This window comes from Macrotis lagotis, chromosome 2 (assembly GCF_037893015.1).
Source record: "Macrotis lagotis isolate mMagLag1 chromosome 2, bilby.v1.9.chrom.fasta, whole genome shotgun sequence".
In the NCBI taxonomy this organism is placed as follows: domain Eukaryota; kingdom Metazoa; phylum Chordata; class Mammalia; order Peramelemorphia; family Peramelidae; genus Macrotis; species Macrotis lagotis.
This window is the reverse complement of record NC_133659.1, coordinates 98,997,094-99,018,984: the sequence shown is the minus strand read 5'-3', so window position 1 is coordinate 99,018,984 and position 21,891 is coordinate 98,997,094. Positions and strand designations below refer to the sequence as shown.

Below are 21,891 nucleotides of genomic sequence, written 5' to 3'. Positions count from 1 at the left end.
TATGTTATATAGCATGCAGTTAACAACAGCTATACCCTTCATTTATTAAAAGTTTATTCTTTAGGGGCAGCACGTGGTGCAGTGGATAAAGCACCGGCCCTGGAGTCAGGAGTACCTGGGTTCAAATCTGGTCTCAGACACTTAATAATTACCTAGCTGTGTGGCCTTGGGCAAGCCACTTAACCCCGTTTGCCTTGCAAAAACCTAAAAAAAAAGTTTATTCTTTGCCAAGAGAAAAAGATGCAAAGAAAGGCAAAAACACAGTCCCTACTTTCAAGGAGGGCATGTTCTAATGAATAAGCACACAAGGCAACAGCCAGGAAATCCAAGCCATACTGATAAATAAAAGGTCATCTCAGAGGAAGCATACTTGGTCGACAGAGCTCTGTAAGGTCTAGGGCTCCCATAGGGCCTCAGATAAACTGGATATCCCTGAGTAAGTCACTTAACTCTGAGGGCCTCACTATATTCACCTAAAATGGAGGTAATAATAGCATTTATATGCCAGGATGGGGTAAAGATAAAACCTTGTGCAAAGTACCCTGCAAACCTTAAATTATACCACATACCATTATACCTAAACTAGTTGTGGCTGGGGGCAGGAGGGTCTCCAGGGGAGCCCCCCAGGCGTAAGTGAGAAGGGAAAGCCTAAGAGACATGGGCACAGGCAGTGAAAAGAATGGTGATTCTATTATAAAGGGGGTAATCCTCAAGACAGTCCAGTGTTGGCTAAGAAATAGAGCAGGGTATTAATGTAATAGATTAGGTACATGATACTGTACATTGTAGTGAATGACCACAATAGTCCAGTGTCTAATAGATACTCCTATTCAACAAAGACTTCTGAGAAAACTGAAAAGCAGTCTGGCAGAAACTAGGCTCAGACTGACATCTCACACCATAAACCACGATAAGGTGTTTGCATGACTTAGACATAAAGGGTGACATCATAAAAAAATTAGAGGGTTAGAGGACAAGTTACCTGTTGGATCTATGGATAAAGGAAAATACTGTGACCAAACAAGAGAGAGAATTGTGGAAGGTAAAATAGATAATTTTGACTACATGAAATGAAAAAGGCTTTGCACAAAACCAATACAGCCAAATTTAGAAGGAAAGCAAACTTAATTTTTTACATTAAGTTTCTCTGATAAAGGCCTCATTTCTCAAATATAAAGGGAATTGAGGCAAATTTATAAAAATAAGAGCCAGCAGTTTGCAGAAGAAGAAATCGATGCAAAAAAAATGCTCTAATAACACTATTGATTAGAGAAATGTAAATTAAAACTACTCTGAGGTACCACCTCACATCTATCAGATTGGCTAATGTGCCAGAAAAAGGAAATGACAAATGCTATAGGGGATATAGAAAAATCCACTATTAGTGGTATCGTAAACTAAGTCTTAACCATTTTGGTGAACAATTTGGAACTATACCCAAAGGGTATAAAGCTGGGCATACCCTCTGATCAGTAATAGCAGTTTATAGCAATCTTTTTTGTGTTGGCAAAGAAATTGAAAGTTCAGAGGATTCTAATCAATTGGGGAAAAAACTGAACAAGTACATGATTGTGGTAGAATACCACTATGCTATCAGAAACAATGAAGAGAATTGGTTCAGGAAAATATGGACTCACATTAAATGATGCGAAATGAAATGAGAAAACTAGAATATTGTATACAATAATGGAAATATTGTAATAATCAATTGTAAAAGTCTTAGTTACTCTGATAATACAGTGATCCATGACAATTTCATAGGATTCATGATAAAAAATGTTATCCACCTCCAGAAAGAGAATTGAAGACTAAATGAGTGCAGATTAAAGCATTTTTTCCACTTATTTTTTTCTTGCTTAAAAAAAAATCCAGCTAATCTGGATATATTTTGCATGACTTCACATGTACAATGGGTATCATTACTTGTTTTCTCAATGTGTGGAGGAGGAACAACAGTAAAAGAATTTCAAACTCAAAATTTTAAAAAATGAATGTTAAACATAAATTTAAAAAAGGTATAGAGTCAGAAAAAGTAGCATCATGCAAGAAACAGCAAAAATGACAACATTGCTGTATTGTAGAATACATGGAGGGAAATGAAAAGTAAAGAAGATTAGAAAGGTAGGAAGGGACCAGATGGTGAAGGGTTTGAAAAGACAAAGAGGTTTTTTTGGTTTTGTTTTTTCTATTTGATTCTAGAGGTAAGAATCAGGCAGCTGGATGTCACAGTGGATAGAGCACTAACCTTAGAATTAGGAAGGAATCCAAATGCAGACATTTGACTCTAGCTACGTGACCTTGGGCAAGTCACTTAACCCTGATTGCCCCACATCCAGGGCCATCTCCAGTTGTCTTGATTCATATCAGACCACTGGACTCAGATGGCTCTGGAGGAAAAAGTGAAACTGGTGACTTGGCACAGCACACCCTCACTCAAATCTAACTCCTGTTATTATGGCATTGCCTCCCTGATATCATTGAGAGGAGCCACTAGAGTTAAATGGAGACGTGTGTTTGTGTGTGTGTATGTGTGTGTATGTGTGAGATATATAGATAGTCACAACTGAGCTTTAGGAAGATAACCTTGCTGAGTGGAGGATACACTGGAGTGGGAGAGAGACTTGAGGAGGCCTCTTGGATTTCAGGATCCCCAGAAGCCCATCATTCTGCAAGATGAAATTAACTCTTAAAACTCACATCTTGTCATCACCCCCTACCTTGGGGACCCTCTGGTTGCAGCAGATGTTGGGTGGACACCAGAAAGCTCTTCTCAAATCCTCCACCATTAGTACCCAGTCAGGGCATTCACCTCATAATTTCCCCTTCAGATCTCCTGGAATTCATGATCTCCAGAAACTAAACTTCCTGTAACATGAAATCAACATTCTAACTCCCATCTCCTCAGATCATTTCCCAGCCCCGCTACAGGACTTAACCATAACTATATTCAGTTCATTTTTTGTGTTGTCTTCCTTTAGACTGTAAGCTACTTGAGGGAAGGAACTGTTTTTATGTATTTCTTTGTATCTCAAGAGCTTAGTATAGTAGATGGCACCTAGAGGGCACTTAATGTTCATTGACTCAGACCAGTAAGAAGGTTACTGCAGCTCCCCCAAGTGTGAGGTGGTGAGAGTGTGTACTGGGGCAATGTTTGTATGAAAAGGAAAGGATGGATAAGGGATGTTATGAAGAAGAAATGACAAGATTTGGCAAGGGATTGAATCTGTGGGTTAAGTGTTAAGAAGTTCAGGATGACAATGAGGTTGTGAGTCTGGGTCACTGGCAGGATAGTATTGTTCTCAATAGTAATTTTAGAATGGAATGGGTTTTGGGGAGAAATACTTTAATTTTTGTTTAGGTATGTTGAGTTTAAGATGTATATGGGACATTCAGTTTAAGATGTCCAACGATTATCTGGTGATGCAAGAAGAGGTCAGAAGATAGGCAGGTGCTAGATAAATAAATAGATCTGAGTAATCTGTATGACCCAAATAAAGACATTGCAAAGGAGATAGAAGAGATAACATGTAGGAAGGGACCCAAGAAAAAAATGTTAACGGGGGCGGCTAGGTGGCATAGTGGATAAAGCACGGGCCTTGGAGTCAGGAGTACCTGGGTTCAAATCCGGTCTCAGACACTTAATAATTACCTAGCTGTGTGGCCTTGGGCAAGCCACTTAACCCCATTGCCTTGCAAAAACCTAAAAATCAAAACAAGAGTCAGGGTCAACTAGGGTCATTTGGGGTTCTGGGACTTGAGAGAAATATGAACAACACAGAACACTGTATTAACTTCCAATCAATGTGCTAAATGTTGGGGCTGCAGAAGTAATTTGTAGGTCACATCTCCACAAAGTTTGATCCTTTTGATAATGTATGTAGGGGCTAAAGTTCTAAATATGGAATTCTTGATGGCAGAATTGCCAGGATGGTATCAGTTCATCCATGAGCATTTATTAAGCACTGTCAGACACTATGATAAATGCTGCTTTTGTTCAGTAGTGTCCATCTCTCCATGTCCCATTTAGGTTATTCTTGGCAGACATATTCTGGACATTTCCAGCTCATTTTACAAATGAAAAGACTGAGGTCAACTGGGTAAAGCAAAGAGCCTGGGTTCCCACAGCTAGTATGAGTCTCAGGTTGAATTTGAACTTAGGAAGATGAATCTTTTTGACTCCAGGTCTGGTGCTCTGTACACTGTGCCACCTTGCTGCCCTATTATATGTTCTAGGAATCAACAAAAAGAAAGCCTCTGCCCTCAAGGTGCTTCCATAAAAAGAAGCTGGAACTGGAGAAAAAGGTATCTGGTTTGGGGTGGAGAAGTTCAGAAGAGTGAAGCCTAGTTAGAAATGGAGAGCTGGTGGGGCGGCTAGGTGGCACAGTAGATAGAGCACTGGCCCTGGAGTCAGGAGTACTTGAGTTCAAATCCAGCCTCAGACACTTAATAATTACCCAGCTGTGTGGCCTTGGGCAAACCACTTAACCCCATTAACCTTGCAAAAACCTAAAAAAGAAAAAAACAGAGAGCTAGATCTAGCTCCCTTTTGGGCACCTCCAACCAGGGGGAGGGGCCCCAAGGAGGAGAGCCTTGCCCAGAGAGGGGTAAGTCCTAGGGCTGAAAGCATCTTCCTGGATGAAGATTTCCAGGGGGTAGTACAGAAATCTGGCTGAGTGCATAGGTGGATGGGGGTGGGGAGGTCAAAGGGAGTGTGTTCCCCTAGCATTTGCCTCTTTCTCTGAGATTGGAAGGATGACTGGGAGCATATAAACAAATGTTTGCCCCACTTCAGTATCATGAATTCAGAGACAAGTTCCTCTTCAAGGTGATGGTTAAGTAGGAACTTTGCTAAGTGATATCCTCAAATATAAATATAAATATGACTTGTGATAAGCATAGTTGTGGAAAGAGAAAGTGCACTTAGAAGTGAACCTGGATTTGAGTTCAGATCTGCACTTACTAGCTCAATGACCTTAGGAAAATCATTTCATCTTTTTGAGGTCTCAGATTCCTCATCTGGTAAATGAGAATATCAGACTATATAATGTCTTTTTTTTAGCTATTAGATTTTAGAATGGCAAGCCTTCAATAATAAAATTAATTAAACCTCCACAAGAGATCATTTAAAAGAAAGTCAGTACTTCACAATGCATAAAATGCATCTGGTTTTACCATTAGATTTATAAATGAAATGTTCCTTTGTTTTGTTAATGAGTACCTTTTCTGAAGGGTGGGATCACTTGATTCCTGATATTTGCCTATTTGGTGATTTTCCTTATGTAATTAATTACATTGTTAATCACTAAAACTAAGCCTAGGAATCTAGTGTGGGAAGATATAGGTAAACTAATCCAAGTCTCTTATTTTATAAATAATCTGAGGCCTAGATATATTAAATGACTTAAGGTTATACAAATAGTGATAAGCATGACCAGGACTGGAGCCTTGCTTCTCTGATGGAGAGATAGGTGGACACCAAAATGTCCACCTATTACCACCTGACCATATAAAAGATGGCATACAGAATATTTCCCTAAAAATTTTCCCTATCCTCATTTTCCTGTAACTGTTAATAACATTATTCTTTCTCTACTCTCAAGTTTAGCTTTAGTCATTTACACTTGTTAAAAATAATACTACTTTCCCCCCACCACACACACACACACACACACACACACTATTTCTTGGATCTTTCATTGATTTCTGTTTCTCATCAAATTTCTTTTACCTTTATAGTAACTAGTCTCTGAATTCTTTTTCATCATATAGTTGTTACGTTTATTTTCAATGGCCTTTTCCAATTGTTCCTGTGCATCTCTGTCAAAATGAACACTAAACACATTTTGACAGCATCTTTTCCTCCTTAAAATCTTTTCATATATTTCTATCATCTTCTAGATGAAGAATTCTTAAAGTTTTTTAAGTCATGGACTCCTTTGGAAGTTTGGTGAAACCTATGGACCCTTTCTCAGGATAATATTTTTAGAAGCGTTAAGTAAATAAATGACAGTCTTGATAATAAAGTGCGTTAAGAAGTGCTTTAAAAATATGACCTCCTTTGCTCTTCATAACCATTCTGTGAGGTGAGTGCTATTATGATACCCATTTTACAGCTGAGAACATTGAAACAGATAGAGGCTACGTGACTTACCCAGGATCACTCTGAGGCAGTGTTGGAAAATAGTTCTTCCCTATTCCAGATCCAGTGTTCCATTCACTGTGCCACACAGGTGATAAGACATAGGATATAGAGGATAATGAAGGAAACAAATTATATTGAAATATAGTTATCAAAGTACCTTTTTTAAAGTTCATGAACCCCAGGTTTAGGAGTCTTGTTCTAGATTAAGTTTTTTTTAGGTTTTTTTTTTTTTTTGCAAGGCATTGGGGTTAAGTGGCTTGCCCAAGGCCACACAGCTAGGTAATTAAGTGTCTGAGACCAGATTTGAACCCAGGTACTCCTGACTCCAGGGCCGGTGCTTTATCCACTGTGCCACCTAGCCACCCCTAGATTAAATTTAATTTCCTGACGTTACTGCAAAGGTTCTCTCTATCAGTAGCCTTTGGAAATCAAATTAATTTCCATTGTCTTACACTTCTGCTTGCTCTGTTCTTGTTCCTTAAACATACTTGCCATTCCCTATGAACAGCTCTTCCTAAATTTTATTACTTTGTTAAAGCTTGCAAGTCATTAGATGTCTCCCATTTGCTACTCCTTTAAGACTCAGGTTTTTTTTCTCTTTTAAAAATCTGAGTAAAGAAAGGAACATTTCCATACACAGAGCCAAAAAAGGAAAAAGGGAATTCTATAGGAAATGATGAATTTCTATTTTATACTGCTTGTTCTTAAAAAAATCACCAAAAAACTATAATAAATCCTATAATTGTTTTCAAATCTTCCCTGCTTTTTTCTGTATTTTCTTATGAACTTCTCTGAATTTTTTTTACACATTATAAAAATGGATAAAAATGTTAAGACTTTGTGCTAGTTTCTCCAGGAAGTCATCAAGCATCAAGCACCAAGCTTTCCTAACATTATAATAGTTTATATATGTCAGGATGAATTTCTTACATGTAAATGAATTTGCTTTTATTTTTCCCATTTGACTGTCTCCTTCAAAACAAATTAAACATCTAAATCCATTCAAAAAAATCTTATAGCTTTTAGCAAAGAGCCATATGTTCCTATGGCTATTCAATCAGCATTGATGATAACAATGTGCGTGTTTGACCATGCAGTCATGCAGCAGCCTCTGAATTGGAAACCATACATAGAACATCACATAGTAAGAACACGTCATCAAATGAGAATCTACAGAGACAAGAGGAGAACATAAAACCAACTTGGTCCATAGTAACCAAGAAACAGTTCCAAGGCTTATTTCTTACTGCACCAGTCAGATCAGCTGAGATTTGAACCAGAGTTATCTGAAACAATTGTGTGTTTGTGAAATGAATTTAATAAACCTACATGTTGAATGACCTCTACAATCTCATCTTGAACCTGGTGACAGAGGTGTGAATGTGGGCTCACATCTGAAGTATTTATTTGGTTATTGAGGTTTTTTGTTTTTCTCACATATGAGTCGATGATATAATATCCCTTTGTTTCAGTAGATAACTTCCCTTTTCTTTCTCATAGACTAGGAAAGAAAAATATCCTATTACTACTTGAAAGAAGATTGATTCTGTAGCAACCATGAATCAGATGATAAAAGCACAAAAATGATCAATACAAAAACAACAGACTATGTTTCAATCCTTTTATCTGTTTGTACATATTATTCACATGACTGCTTCCATAATGGTTGGAAATGCTTAAAAAGTCACCTTTGTTTTTAATGTTTCTTGGATAAACTAGAGCAAGGGATCAGTCTATTCTCTCCTTTTCTAGAACTTTTAACTGCAGTATGGTATCAGAGTATATCTTGATGTCTTCTCCTGGTCCTGGCTCTTGCCCATAAGCCCTCACATGCAGTAGAAAAGCAGTGTGCTACATTTGATTGCTTCCTGCCCAATTATTGAGATTTTTACTGTGGTTGCAGCATTAGGAATTTGGTACCACTATAAATGGTGGCATCAAATATGCACAGCAAATTCCTGTGGATGGAGGAAAGAAAGAATACCTGTAAAACAATTGAAGAAGTTTTCATCTTTGCAGATATTTCAGAAATACATGGGATATTTTTGATGATTAGTCTTCAACAGGACAGAATGTTGGAGTAAGGAGTTCCAGAAATTTCTGTGCCAGTTGAGGATTGGCAGTTGGTTCCTTCCAGCTGTTCCTAACAGGGTTCTCTCTGCAGGAATTGAAAAATGGTTCATATTTATGAAGTAGTAAGAAGTCCAGGATTTTGAATCCAATAGTTTGTTTTGTTACTTTTTTTTTCTTTTCAGAATCTGAAGGGACAGGAAATGGGATGTAAATCTAATAGTTTTAAAATTATGACTATATGATGCTCAAACTGCAGTTGAATAAATCAAATAACTCGTTAATTTGGTGGAAAAAAATCCAAGTGATAATCTTTTGTCATATAAAACCTCAAACCCTACTTGTATTGAATTTTTCACTGGTTATGTTGGCATCATGTAGATTGCCTACAGGGAGGGGAGGCATGGACTCCCTGCAGTAACTTAAGCTTCAGACTTCACAGTTCTCAGACAGTCACTTACTTGTCAGTGACTAGGCTTATTCACGTTCTTATGTTGTACATCTGTTGAAGAAAAAGAGGAGAAGAAAGGAATAGGACACTGATTAGATATTTCTTTTCCCTCAGTTAAACTGACAATTTTCAACTTTGTTGGAAATGGGGGCATATGGCTATTCATTTTATATTAATTAAAAGTTTAAAAAATAGCACTGTATGTATAAATTTGCCATACAGAAGTTGAATGCAATAAAATGCACAATAATTATTAGACACTGTTAAATTACAAGCAAAGGTCTATATGAATGACATAAGCTATCAGGCTACCAGATAATAGAAAAAAATGTACTTTTATCTATATGGAATAGCTTTCTGCTTTGATTTCCTCCTAGATGTGGATTTCACTTTAAGAAAACATGGAATATGAAAATATGAACTTATAAGACAAATAAATTAAGGGATAATTATATAACCAAACATTTGATTTTTTTAATCCCCCCAAAAATAAATAGTAAGGCTCCTTAAAATATTTATTACATGTGCTGAATTACTGTGTGATCCAATTTGCATAAATTTGACTTGCATAAGAACTCACCTTTTAGCTACATAAAGGTAAAATTATACTCTTCAATGGGATTCAGAATTGAGTAATTTATCTTTAGTATAGTTCTATAACTGAATAGTGTATGTAATTATCTGCTGACCTGGATTTGTTTACCAAAACATTTAGATAACTGAGAAAAACTCAGAATTATCTAGAATAGTAAGAAATAGTGAACAGTAAGATAAAAAAATTAATATAAAACAAAATTAATTCAGTTCAATCTATGTCATATCAATCTGGTCTGTTTCTTTGAAAGGATTGTTTTCTTTTGAAATTATGCTATGGATGATATATAATCACACAGCATATTAACTATGACATGATTATGCATGTGCTTTTAAAAAAATCTACCACTGAAATGGTAAGGTTCAATAATTCATATACTGTGTTAAAGTTTTCCATTATTTGCTCAGGTACTATAGTACTTTTAATGTTTAATTATTTTGCTGGAGAGCATAATTAGAAATAATCAAGAAAAGCAGAAAGGAGGGTTGGTGTTGTCAGATCTCAAATTATATTACAAAGCAGCAATTATCAAAACTGGTACTAAATTAAAAAAAATAGGAAAATACATTAGAAGTACAGATTAGATAATTAAACACATAAAGACTGAGTTTTCTGTAAACCTATGAACACAAACAATTGGCAAAGGGGCTCAATCTTTCACAATATATATGGGGAAAACTAGAAAGCAATTTGGTGAAAATAAATTTAGAAAATAAATTTTAAAAAATGATATAGTGGGAAGAGTACTTATGAGTCAGAGAATCACAACTCTGCCATTTATATAATCTGTGTGATTTTGGTCAAGTCACTTAATCTGGGCCTTACATTCCTCATCCATAAAAATGAAGAGGGGCGGCTAGGTGGCATAGTGGATAAAGCACCAGCCTTGGAGTCAGGAGTACCTGGGTTCAAATCTGGTCTCAGACACTTAATAATTACCTAGCTGTATGGCCTTGGGCAAGCCACTTATACCCATTTGCCTTGCAAAAAAAAAAAAAAGAAAGCCAAGAGCATAAAAATGAAGAATGTGAACTTGGGGACAATCATTTCCTTACAAATTATAAATCTATGACCCAATATGTACAAATATAAAAGTTAATTTACACTAGAGACACAGAGTGGATACAGAGAGGGAGAGAGGGGTGGGGGAGAGAGAGAGAGAGAGAGAGAGAGAGAGAGAGAGAGAGAGAGAGAGAGAGAGAGAGAGAAACAGATTATGCTATTCACAATTGTAAGGGAAAAATATAGGATCGAGGAAATCATAAGAGTCAAAATAGAGCATTTTACCACATAAAATTAAAATGTTTTTGCACCAATAAAATATAAGCAACTAGAATAAGAAAAAAGTTATAGAAAGGAGGAAAAACTTTGCATTAAACATTTCTATTAAAAATTTGTTGCTCAGGGTGGCTAAGTGGTACAGCGGATAGAGCAACAGCCCTGGAGTCAAGAGGACCTGAGTTCAAATGTGACCTCAGACATTTAATAATTACCTAGCTGAGTGGCCTTGGGTAAGCCACTTAACCCCATTGCCTTGCAAAAACTACAAAAAAAAAAAAATCTTGCTCAAAGTCTAAGGGGAATTGACTGACACAAATCAATAGGAAATTATGAGTTTTTTTAAAGCTGGTCCCTTTTATAGCAAATATAGAATCAAATGTGGAAATATTACTGAAGGGCTCCTATACTTTCTAATCTAAATCTAATCTCTAAATCAGTAAAGTTGATAGAGTGCTTTCTGAAAGGTCATCATAATACACTATTTCCTTAATTTTAAGAATTATAGATTTTACTTATGACTCCCTATCAAATCATTATCATATTAATGCTTAATTTGTTTTTCAATTGTCAAAAGCAAAGACACATATAAAGATGGGCACTGGGGTCATTAGTAATAGTCATGCATTTTCTAAGATAATTTACTCTTAATTTCTTATGAGTTTTTATGTCTAGTTATGATTGACAAAAACCTTTATGATATTGGCAGTAAGTTTTGTATAATTATGTGGAGAAGTGTCAAATACAGGGTTAAATAGCATATTTCTTAATAGATTTTAAACTAAGGTTTTTTAAAAAATAAAGTTGTAAAATTTTAATAGCTTTTAATAAAATTTTAATAATTTTAACAGCTATTCATTTGAAAAAGGGTAATAAAAATAACACTTCAATTCTATTTTAATTTTTCTATTTTTTATTTTAATCTTTTCCTATATTTTACATTTTAATACAGTATCTTGAGATATGGTTCATAGAGAAATATAACTATATATATATATTTAATATAAGTACATTTTCATGGTATTTAGAAATTCTAATAGTTACTATTGATTTTAGAATTATTTGGGTGATGTTTCTGAGTTCATCTTTAATTCATTGTGCCAAGATTATTTAGAGGCAAGTATAACAATTTTTCTAATTAATAAGCTCCATTATTGGTGACATCTTTTCTTATTTCTAAAGAGGTGAATAGAACAAAATACCATAGGCAAAATGCAAGTCCCATGTTATCAAATAAATGTTCAAGGTACAGCTTATAATGTTGAAAAATAGAAAAATAAATTGACCTTGATGAAGTGTGTCTTCTTTTGTCTGTTCCCAGGAAAGTTTATTTCAGGTATTTCTACTGCTGAAATGATTAGAGTTAACAGCTTTTTCCCTCCATTTTATTTTACAGGGTCTCTTCATCTTCCTGATATATGGGGTGTACAACACAGAGGTAAGTCTGCTTGGAGTATCTCAAGGCTGACAGAGTGAATGAGAGAAATGACAGGTTTCTTATCTTGATAACTGAGGGACAAAGTTGGCTTTTCATATGAGTGTCCTACTGCCCTTCATGCTTGGACTAGCTTATATGCATCTCAGCTTACCATTAAACACAGACACCCTGAATAAAGGGACAGACTCATTTCTCATAGACATTGACTCATATTTTACTGCTGTTTTAAGTTTTTGAATTTCCAGTCTTTCTTTTAACACTTAGCTACACTTGACTATATTCCAGTTTTAACAGTTCAAGGGACAGAACTTTGCCATTTTTAGTTACACGCAATTAGAGACTTATTTTTCTTAACTAAAAAATTATGTTAGCTATACTATTTCATCCAATATTGGTTTCTTTTTATGAATCACCTTAAACTATTAAAATTATTTGAATATTACTGTAGTGAAGCCAAATTCATAATTTTATCAATCAGGTATGAAGGCCTTGTTAGAAGACCATGATTCCCAGCTGTGACACTTAATAACTGTGTGACTCTGGACAAATGCTTTCATCTCTAGATCTCAGTTTTTCCATCTGTAAAATATACTTAATAATAATGTTACCTACCTCACAGGATGGTTGTGAGGAAAAGGTTTTGCAAACTATAAACTGATTTATATATGTATATATATACATATATGAATTACATTTATATTATATATGTGAATCACATCTATATTATATATAATTATAAACACATATGAATTACATATATATTATATATGAATTACACACATATGAATTACATATATATGAATTACACATATATGAATTATATATGTGAATTATATATTATATATACAAATTGCATATATTATATATGAATTATATATGTGAATTACATATATAGTATATATGAATTACATGAATTACATCTGTTGTATTATATATGCATTACATATATATTGTGTTGTATATATGAATTACATATATATTGTGTTGTATATATGAATTACACATATTGTATTATATATGAATTACATATATTACATATATATGAATTACTGCTTTAGATATACGAATTACAATTCGTGGATAAAATACTAGAAAAAAGAAAAAATCATCTTCAATTATTTTGATAATCTTATAAAAGGTATATCTTTACAATTCTAGCATTTCAAATCAGGAAACATTTATTTAGCACCTAGATTTTACCAGGCACCCCTGCAAAGCTCCAAATTTCCTCGATTTTTTTTTTTTATAAAAAAGCGACTCTATGTAATCCAACAGGATAAATGCCACTTCATTTGATGGCACATTCAGTATCAAGTCACTCCACATTTAACGTGGCAGGCAGAGGGCATGCAAAGCGAGGCCAAGGCCCGACGCTGCCCGCCAGGCGCTCCCAGGGGGCGGTTGCGCCGGTGCCATCCTGGGGGCCCCCGGGGAAGGGGTCCCGGCTGGCCGGGCCGGGCCGGGCCGGGGGGCGTGGGGGTGCGGGCGGCCCGGGAGCCGCTCCAGTCTGCAAACCCTGACGGGGCTCCGGGGCCGGCCCCGGGCGATGCGGGCATTTAACTAACGTTCCGCGCTGCCCGGTGCGCGTGGGCGCCTCTTTACAGGGCGGCGGCACCGGGCTCGCGGGCGCGCTCCTTTCTGAGTAGCCTTCAGGTAGGTTGGCACCGAGACAGGGCGGGCGGGCCCCTCCCACCGCTGCCAATGAACCTGGCCCGCGGGGTCCCGAGCCGCCGCCGCCGCGGGGGGCAGCGGGCCGGACGCGGGCGGGCCGGCCGGCCGGGGAGGAGGGCCGTCTGAGGTCCGGCCCCGAGGGCCCCCGGGACGGGCGAGGCCCCCCCGCCCCGCTTCACCTCCAGCCCCCCCTCCCTCCCTTCTCCCGGGCGCCCTCTTTCTTCCTGCCAGGCGGCCTTGGCCCCCCCCCCCCGCCCCGCCCCGGGCCTTCGCCCCCCCCCTTCGCCCGCCCCGCCCCGCCCCGCCGGCCCCACACGACTCGGCCCCAACCCTCGGGCCCAACCGCCCGAATGATTGACAGGCCGGCCGGGCGGAAGCTGTTGCGCAGGCGCCCTGGCTCCCCAGAGCTCCCCTCCGGCCGGGTCGAGTAGTTCCCGGCAGGCCCCGCGCCGCGCCTGCGCAGTGGCGGGGAGGCTTTTAATTCCATTGTGGAGAGGACTCGGCGTTATTTTTATTAACTGGAGGCGACGGCGGCTGCGGCGGCGGCGGCGGCGGCGGCGGGACCCGTAAGTGCTGCTGCGGGGGCCGGGGCGGGGGAGGGGCGCGGCCCGGGCCGGGGCCGCCGTCCCCGCGCGCCGGGGCCGGGGAGCGGCGCCGGGCGCGTTGCGGTCTGGGCGGCGGCGGCGGCGGCGGCGGCGGCGGCGGCCCGGTTCCCCCTCCTCCCCTCCTTCTCCTCCCTTTTCCTCCTCTCCTCAGCCAGGCCTCCTCCGGGGTATGAAAGTCGGCAGCGGGTTCCTGAGTAGCGGCGGCGGCGGCGGCGGGAGCAGCAGCGGCGGCGGCAGCGGCGGGAGCAGCGGCGGCGGCGGCGGCGGCCGGAGGGCGGACATGGAGCCCACCTTCCCCCCGAGTATGGTCATGTTCAACCACCGGCTCCCCCCGGTCACCAGCTTCACCCGGGCCGCCGTGGGGGCCGCCCCTCCCCCGCAGTGCGTCCTGGCCTCCTCCTCCTCCTCCTCCTCGTCCTCCTCGGCCTCCTCCTCCTCCTCCTCCTCCTCCTCCTCCTCCTCGGCCTCCAGCTCCGCAGCGCCGGCCGCCGAGCCTCCCCCGCCGCCTCCTCCGGCCCCGGACATGACTTTCAAGAAGGAGCCCGCGGCGCCGGCGGCGGCCTACCCCCCGCAGAGGAACTCGTGGGGCTTCCTGCAGTCCCTGGTGAGCATCAAGCAGGAGAAGCCGGCCGACCCCGACGAGCAGCACCACCACCACCACCACCACTACGGAGGGCTGTTCGCCGGGGCCGAGGAGAGGCCCCCGGGCCTGGGAGGCGGGGAGGCGGCCAGCCACGGCGTCATCCAGGACCTGAGCCTCCTGCACCAGCACGGCCAGCACCCGCCCCCCCAGCACCACCGCGACGTGCTGCTGGCCGGCGGCCGGACGGAGGACCACCACGGCAGCGAGGAGCCAAAGCAGGACCCGAGCGTCAAAAAGGCAAAGAGGCCAAAGCCAGAATCTCAGGGAATCAAAGCCAAGCGGAAGCCCGGCGCTTCTTCCAAACCTTCTCTGGTGGGAGATGGAGAAGGTGCCATTCTTTCCCCAAGTCAGAAACCTCACATCTGCGAACACTGTAGCGCCGCTTTCAGGAGCTCCTACCACCTGCGCAGACACGTCCTCATCCATACGGGAGAGAGACCTTTCCAGTGCAGCCAGTGCAGCATGGGCTTCATTCAGAAGTACCTCCTGCAGAGACACGAGAAAATCCACAGTAGAGAGAAGCCCTTCGGCTGTGACCAGTGCAGCATGAAGTTCATCCAGAAGTACCATATGGAGAGACACAAGAGGACACATAGTGGAGAAAAGCCATACAAATGTGAGACTTGTCAACAGTATTTTTCAAGGACTGATAGATTGTTGAAGCACAGGCGCACGTGTGGCGAAGCCATAGCTAAGGGAGCAGCTAGTGCAGAACCTGGGTCATCCAACCATAACAACATGGGTAACCTGACTGTGTTGTCTCAGGGAAACACGAGTTCTTCGAGGAGAAAAAATAAGTCGAAAAGCCTATCTGCCGAAAACAAAGAACATAAGACTGGTAAAGCAAACGAATCGCAGATTGCAAATAACATCAACATGCAGAGTTATACGGTAGAGATTCCTATCGTGTCTTCCAGCGGCGGCATCATCGGCGCTGGTATAGACGAGTTACAAAAAAGGGTGCCAAAGTTGGTCTTCAAAAAAGGAAGCAGGAAAAACACAGACAAAAACTACCTTAACTTTGTGTCACCGTTACCAGACATAGTCGGACAGAAATCCATGTCGGGGAAGCCCAGTGGTTCTCTTGGCATAGTGTCCAACAGTAGCGTGGAGGCCATTAGCCTTCTCCAGAGTGCGGGTGGCAAGCAGGGCCAGCTGAGTAGCAACTATGACGATGCCATGCAGTTTTCAAAGAAAAGAAGGTATCTACAAACTGCCGGCGGTAACAGTGCCTTTTCTATAAACGTGGGACACATGGCCTCCCAACAGTCTGTCATCCAGTCCGCTGGCGTGAGCGTCATGGACAACGAAGCGCCGCTGTCGCTTATCGATTCCTCGTCTCTAAACACGGAGATCAAGTCTTGTCACGACAAGTCTGGGATCCCTGACGAAGTCTTACAGAGCCTTTTGGACCAGTACTCCAGTAAATCTGAGGGGCAGAAAGAGGATCCCTTCAGTATAACGGAACAACGAGTCGACTTACACCCCTCAGGAGAACATTCAGACATGGTTCAAGAGGAGAATTTGAGCCCAGGCAACCAGACACCTTCAAATGACAAAGCAAACATGTTGCAAGGATATTCCAAATACATCCAGCAAGCTTTTGAAAGATCAGCCAACAGCACTGGTTTTGCATTTGGACCCAGTTTCCAGTTTGTTAGTCTGTCTTCAACTCTCCACAACCACACTTTATTTCCAGATAAACAGATATACACTACATCTCCCCTGGAGTGTGGTTTCAGCCAATCTGTTACCTCAGTGTTGCCAACTACATTGCCAAAGCCTCCTTTTGGGATGTTGCTTGGATCTCAACCAGGTTTTTATTTATCTGCTTTGGAGGCCACCCATCAGCAGCTGACTCCATCACAGGAGCTGGATGATCTGATAGATCCACAGAAAAACTTAGAGACTTCATCAAGCTACCAGTCTACATCTCAGAAATTGACTAGCCAGAAGGAACAGAAAAACTTAGAGTCCTCCACAAGCTTTCAGATTCCATCTCAGGAGTTAACTAGCCAGATAGATCCTCAGAAAGACATAGAGCCTAGAACAACGTATCAAATTGAGAACTTTGCACAAGCATTTGGTTCTCAGTTTAAGTCGGGCAGCAGGGTGCCAATGACCTTTATCACTAACTCTAATGGAGAAGTGGACCATAGAGTAAGGACTTCAGTGTCAGATTTCTCAGGGTATACAAATATGATGTCTGATGTAAGTGAGCCATGTAGTACAAGAGTAAAGACACCAACCAGCCAAAGTTACAGGTAAGGTCCCAAGTGTGACCAGGCTGGGAGTCTTACGATGTAATTTTGTTTTATTTTGAGAACACTGCCATTGGAATGTTTCTACATGATCCTATTAAGAATAATGTAACATGCCCTTTCAATGCAACTTTTCATATTTAGTTTATTTTGTTAGTGTGATTTTAGCTCTGTTTGTATTATGATTTTTAATCAAAACCAATAGATTAAAAATAGTTTGACATTCAAAGTGACAATGTTTAGCAATCAAATTTACATGTATAGATTGTCAGGGAATAGCCCAAAAGTTTTAAATGCAAAAAAAAACAAAACAAAAAAAAAACCTACAAAAAAAATTTTGTTCCTAGGATTAAGGTTTATTCTAATTGCTTTACTCTCAGGAAAGTGTAATAACGCATGGGAATTCTATACATTATCACTGTATTGGAATATCCAACTTGCAGATAGAAGAATGATATACATTTCAACATTTAAGTAAGGGATCTAAAACATTTCAAATTGCTATCTCTTATCTAGGCTGATCCAAAATTCTGAGATGTTGGCTACCTATATTTTGTTGCAGCTTTTCAAATGTACTCTGATCTTCCAAACCACATTCATTCCAGACTGGTAGAACAAACATTCTTGGATCTTTGATCAAAGCCTGGAATGATAGCTTTAATATAAAGAAGAATGAAAAGCGCCCTCCCCTTATCCCAATTATAACAAGGCTGTAATTCCATTAAGAGATTCTAGTGACATCAACAGAAATTGAAACCCAAAGCGGTTGGTTCGTGTCATAAGAACCAAAAAAAAAAAAAAAAAAAGGATGGTATTATGTAATTCATATAAATTTGGGGATGCATTTATTATACATGGCTTAAAACAGTTTTTTTTTTTCTTCCACTTGTCTTCTAGTATATCATACTACATGTCCTTGTTCTCAACCCTTATTCTTCAAGGTTCTTGGGCCTTCCCTCCTTGTTCCCTTCTCCTTACCTTGACAGTTTGAATTTTTAAATGATTTACATTCCAAAACATAATTCATTATGTACTTTTTATATGTCTTATGGCATCAAATAGTCCAACAGTAGTGTAAAGGCCCCTCCCCCCCCCCATTTGTAAATCCAATACAAGTTTCCATGTATAATAATATCCTAACCCCACTTACTCACAGCTCTGTGTAATAAGGTTGTAATTCTGTCTGGTGACTTAACCAATGAGAATTGAGCTCAGTATTTCCTAATGACATCAGAACCTCTGTGAAATTGCAGCCTTTTCCTGTACTTGAATGGAGTACACGAATCAGTATTGTACACGGATCTTGTGAAGTGAATGGAAACTTGCTAGGAACGCTAATGGCCATTCGAAGCTACTGATAGGCGGTGGCGCTGCTCTAAAACCACTTTTTAGCAAATGTATTTTTTTCTGATTACATTTTTTTATTGTACTTTGATGTTTATGCTCATGAGTTTTTTTTTATGTACTTTTGGTGATGTTTCAGTCCTATGTACTCTTCTGACGTCAGAAAAGTACCACTGGTTGTTTGCAGTCTTATTGTGTAATCAGCCTAATACAGGCTTCCATGTATAATAAAGTAATTAACATTGTGCAAGTGTACAACACTTCTGTTAGGAAAGCAGTGTTTGAAAAATAAGAAATTATTTAAAAAAAAATGTTTCAGAATACCAGTTAATTTTTCTTCCCCCACTTCCTTAGGCTGCTTTCACCAACTGAAGTCACCTGTTTGCCAATGCAAGGTTCTTAGAGAATTTATTTAATCCCCTAAATTCACTCTCTACTAACATGAGTCTATATTTCATTCTTATTACAGTTGAGTGCAGTAAGTTCTTCTATTTAGGTACAGAGTGCAAGCTGTAATCAAGGGATGGAGAGGACCTTTACCACTGTATCTCTTAAGCTGTATAATTTTTCTCAAATTCTTTTGTTTTATACAGGTTTGAATTTCTTTAACTTTGTGTGTACTGAATATTGCATATGTACTATTCTGATTTGTTTGCTCTAGCTTAATACCAATAAAAAAATCCTGTTAATCACAAAATTGAGGAAAGGAGATATCACTTAATACTAGTCATACTTTTCAGATTTCCTTATTGACTAAATTCCATAGGATATTTATCAACTGTATCTATCAGTTTTGGGACTTGTACTTTTTTTAAATTCAGTACACTTATTGTGTTAAGCATAGATACTTTGCATCCAAGTTTATTGTAATTGGAAATCAGTTTGAATATTTTCATTTTTATTAGTGTTTTAGCTATGCACAATATTGTGAAACCATACAAATTACATATTTTGTAAATTAAAATTGTTTTTTCTTGAAATTTTTGAGTTGGCTATTGTAGATGCAATTTTAGGTTAGATTATGTTCTAAGTCTTAAAAGTGTAAGAGACTGTTTTAGTTTCCAACTTCTTTTGATCCTACATGCATTCTTTAAAACATTGTAATAAAGTAATAGTGATGGAAAAATTGAAAATGTATATACTAGTGGAAAAAGAATTAATATTTAAACTTAGATAAAATTTCACAGTTGGAAAAGTTAAAGGGAAAAAAAATTCTAAACTCCAGAAAGGAACCTAGAGCATGTTAATAGCAAGTTAGTCTTAAGAAAGCTTTTCAGGTCTTGGATAAATCTAAATAAGTGAGCTTGGAATGAATAATGATGAATGTATAACCTTAAGTGTGGAGAGAAAAAGAAGCTTTTATAAATAGTATTATGCATTGTGAAAATTGTATGTGAAAAATATAGTGGACAAAATGAGTAATTTGATGGGAAAATGTTATATGAATGGGATAGGTCCATGACAGAGACTGTGTTTTCAACATGAATATTATATGTAGGCAAATGTTTAAAGGGTGTACTTTTAAATTTGTAGGCAGCAGTAGACCCAGACTACTCCTTTCAACCCCTCCCACCCAAGGATCAGGAAATATTAAATATGTTTTGTTCTCTTGTGTAGGTAGAACTTAGGTCCCAGGTTTGGTCTTTTTTGGGGGGGGGTGGGGCGGGGTAGGGAGAGGTCTTCAGCAGAAAGCTAAGAAAAGAATTCCGGCATCGATAAAAACTTGTAATTCTTTATATATATGTTTTCTGAAGTAGAAAACTTTTTGGTCTTTGTGTCTGTGTTCAAAGTCTGTTTCAGATTCTTGCTAACCATTTGACCACAGGCAATAGGTAACATAAATTTAGAGCTGAAAGGGATTTCAGTCATAACAGTACAGCCTTCATATTTTATAAATGAAGACAATAGTGACCTCTTCTAGGACATGGAGGTAGATTCAAACCCAGATCCACTGACTCACAACCCAGCACACTTTCACAACATTCGGAGTCACTTAAGCTCTTCAGAACTTCAGTTTTTCCTTCTTTTCCTGAGGGGTTAATACTTAATACTACCTTACCCTCACAAGCTTTTTTATGAAGCAAACAATTTGCAAACTTTAAAGGACTAAACAAATACAGGTTTTCACTTAAATGTTCGTCAGTTCCAGGTTCTCCTGAAACTTTTTTTTTTCCTCCCCTTTTGTTCTGAACCTCTTGTATCATTGGGGTGTAGCTAACTGCCAGTGAGGAAACTTGAACAGGAATCCTGCAATTTCTAATCTTGAGAGGTTGTGGCACTGAATCAATCTCAGGTAATATGTATCAGGTGGGACTTCAAACTCAGGTTTTACCTATCTATTGTTCTGTCAGTTTAAGTCCCTCACATCTGCTTTAATCCAACAAGAACCCACACATTTGTTTCATCCTTATTTTCCACTATAGAATTTCCCCTCATTCCTAGATTATTAAAGTATCGTAAGCATTTGTTATTTCAGAAGGAGTTTTTTAAATTGAGTGAGAAATTTATTCTTCTGACTAAAATGGTGTGGTTTTGAATCTAAGAACCAATTTTATAACATGAATTACAATAGTAGTCTTTAGACAACTAAAAGTTTTAAGTTAAAAATTTGCTAGCCAACAACACGAGATCAGTTTCAACCTACGTGAAAAAAATGATCATGTTTTTAGGACTATTTTGTTCAATGGTTTTAAAATGTCTGCCAAATATTCGATGTTTCATATTCATGTATTCTCTCTTTCTCTTCTTCCCCCCCCCCCCCCCCCCCCCCCCCTGTCTCATTGGGTTCTTTCAGAATCTTCTTCTACAGAAAGTTAAGTCTTTGGTTAGTTCATTTTTTTTTTATGTACTGCTCCATTCCTGAGCTCAGAGATGCAATGTGAGTTTTATCATCCCTGATATTTAACAAGCCCATGCCATTAAGATAACTTAAAACTGTGAACCTGGTGTCAGTTTTGATCAGTATGTTCTTGTTAGGACATGCATACTTAACCTCCAAACTACTAGGCTTCTACTTGAACTGAAGAACTTTTCCTTCAAACAATTGGCTTTCAGAATTCACAGTCGTCCCCCCCCCTTTTTTTTAATTAAAGACTAAACAGGTATAGAAGAGTAGCACGACTTGACAGTGGTGTTTGTTACTAAGATAGGTGTCTCATTTTAAATCTGCTTCTTTGTTAGTGCTGTGATATGACCCATGCATCATGTTACATTGGGTCATGTCAATCACGTTCCATGAACATTTTCTCATGGGATCTCCTTTGGTATTTTCAAAGGGAGATGTGGCAATTCACCAACCTTCTGTGAAATGATAAAAGAACTTGATAGCCCCTGGAAACCTTGAAAAATGTTTTATTTAGCAACAGTTTGACTTGTTTTCTAAATTCTAATCTC

The 21,891-nt window shown here is 39.3% G+C and overlaps 1 protein-coding gene and 1 long non-coding RNA gene across 9 annotated transcripts in view; one reads left to right on the top strand and one right to left on the bottom strand.

The window, feature by feature from the left end:
• Nucleotides 1-12,622, bottom strand: part of LOC141512940 (uncharacterized) — a 129,057-nt gene extending 116,435 nt beyond the window's left edge. For 5 of the 6 annotated variants that reach the window (XR_012475645.1, XR_012475639.1, XR_012475641.1 and 2 more), the window contains exons 1-5: nt 11,823-12,622; nt 8,674-8,714; nt 8,127-8,300; nt 6,152-6,217; nt 2,718-2,865 (exon numbers count right to left, since the gene is read on the bottom strand). This is a non-coding gene — a long non-coding RNA (uncharacterized LOC141512940). The remainder of the gene's footprint in view (nt 1-2,717; nt 2,866-6,151; nt 6,218-8,126; nt 8,301-8,673; nt 8,715-11,822) is intronic. The other variant, XR_012475644.1, reaches the window with a different exon arrangement.
• Nucleotides 12,623-13,609: 987 nt separating this feature from the next.
• ZNF281 (zinc finger protein 281) lies at nt 13,610-20,143 on the top strand. 3 transcript variants are annotated; one of them, XM_074222310.1, is made up of 3 exons: nt 13,610-13,627; nt 14,007-14,211; nt 14,406-20,143. In XM_074222310.1, exon 3 carries the CDS (start codon nt 14,420-14,422, stop codon nt 17,159-17,161), a length of 2,742 nt encoding a protein of 913 aa, XP_074078411.1. In that variant the 5' UTR covers nt 13,610-13,627; nt 14,007-14,211; nt 14,406-14,419; the 3' UTR covers nt 17,162-20,143. The 3 variants fall into 3 exon arrangements, with proteins under 3 accessions (XP_074078411.1, XP_074078409.1, XP_074078410.1); XM_074222308.1 differs by lacking the exon at nt 13,610-13,627 and having other exon boundaries at nt 13,700-14,211; XM_074222309.1 differs by lacking the exon at nt 13,610-13,627 and having other exon boundaries at nt 13,700-14,211; nt 14,402-20,143.
• The last annotated feature ends 1,748 nt before the right edge of the window (nt 20,144-21,891 follow it).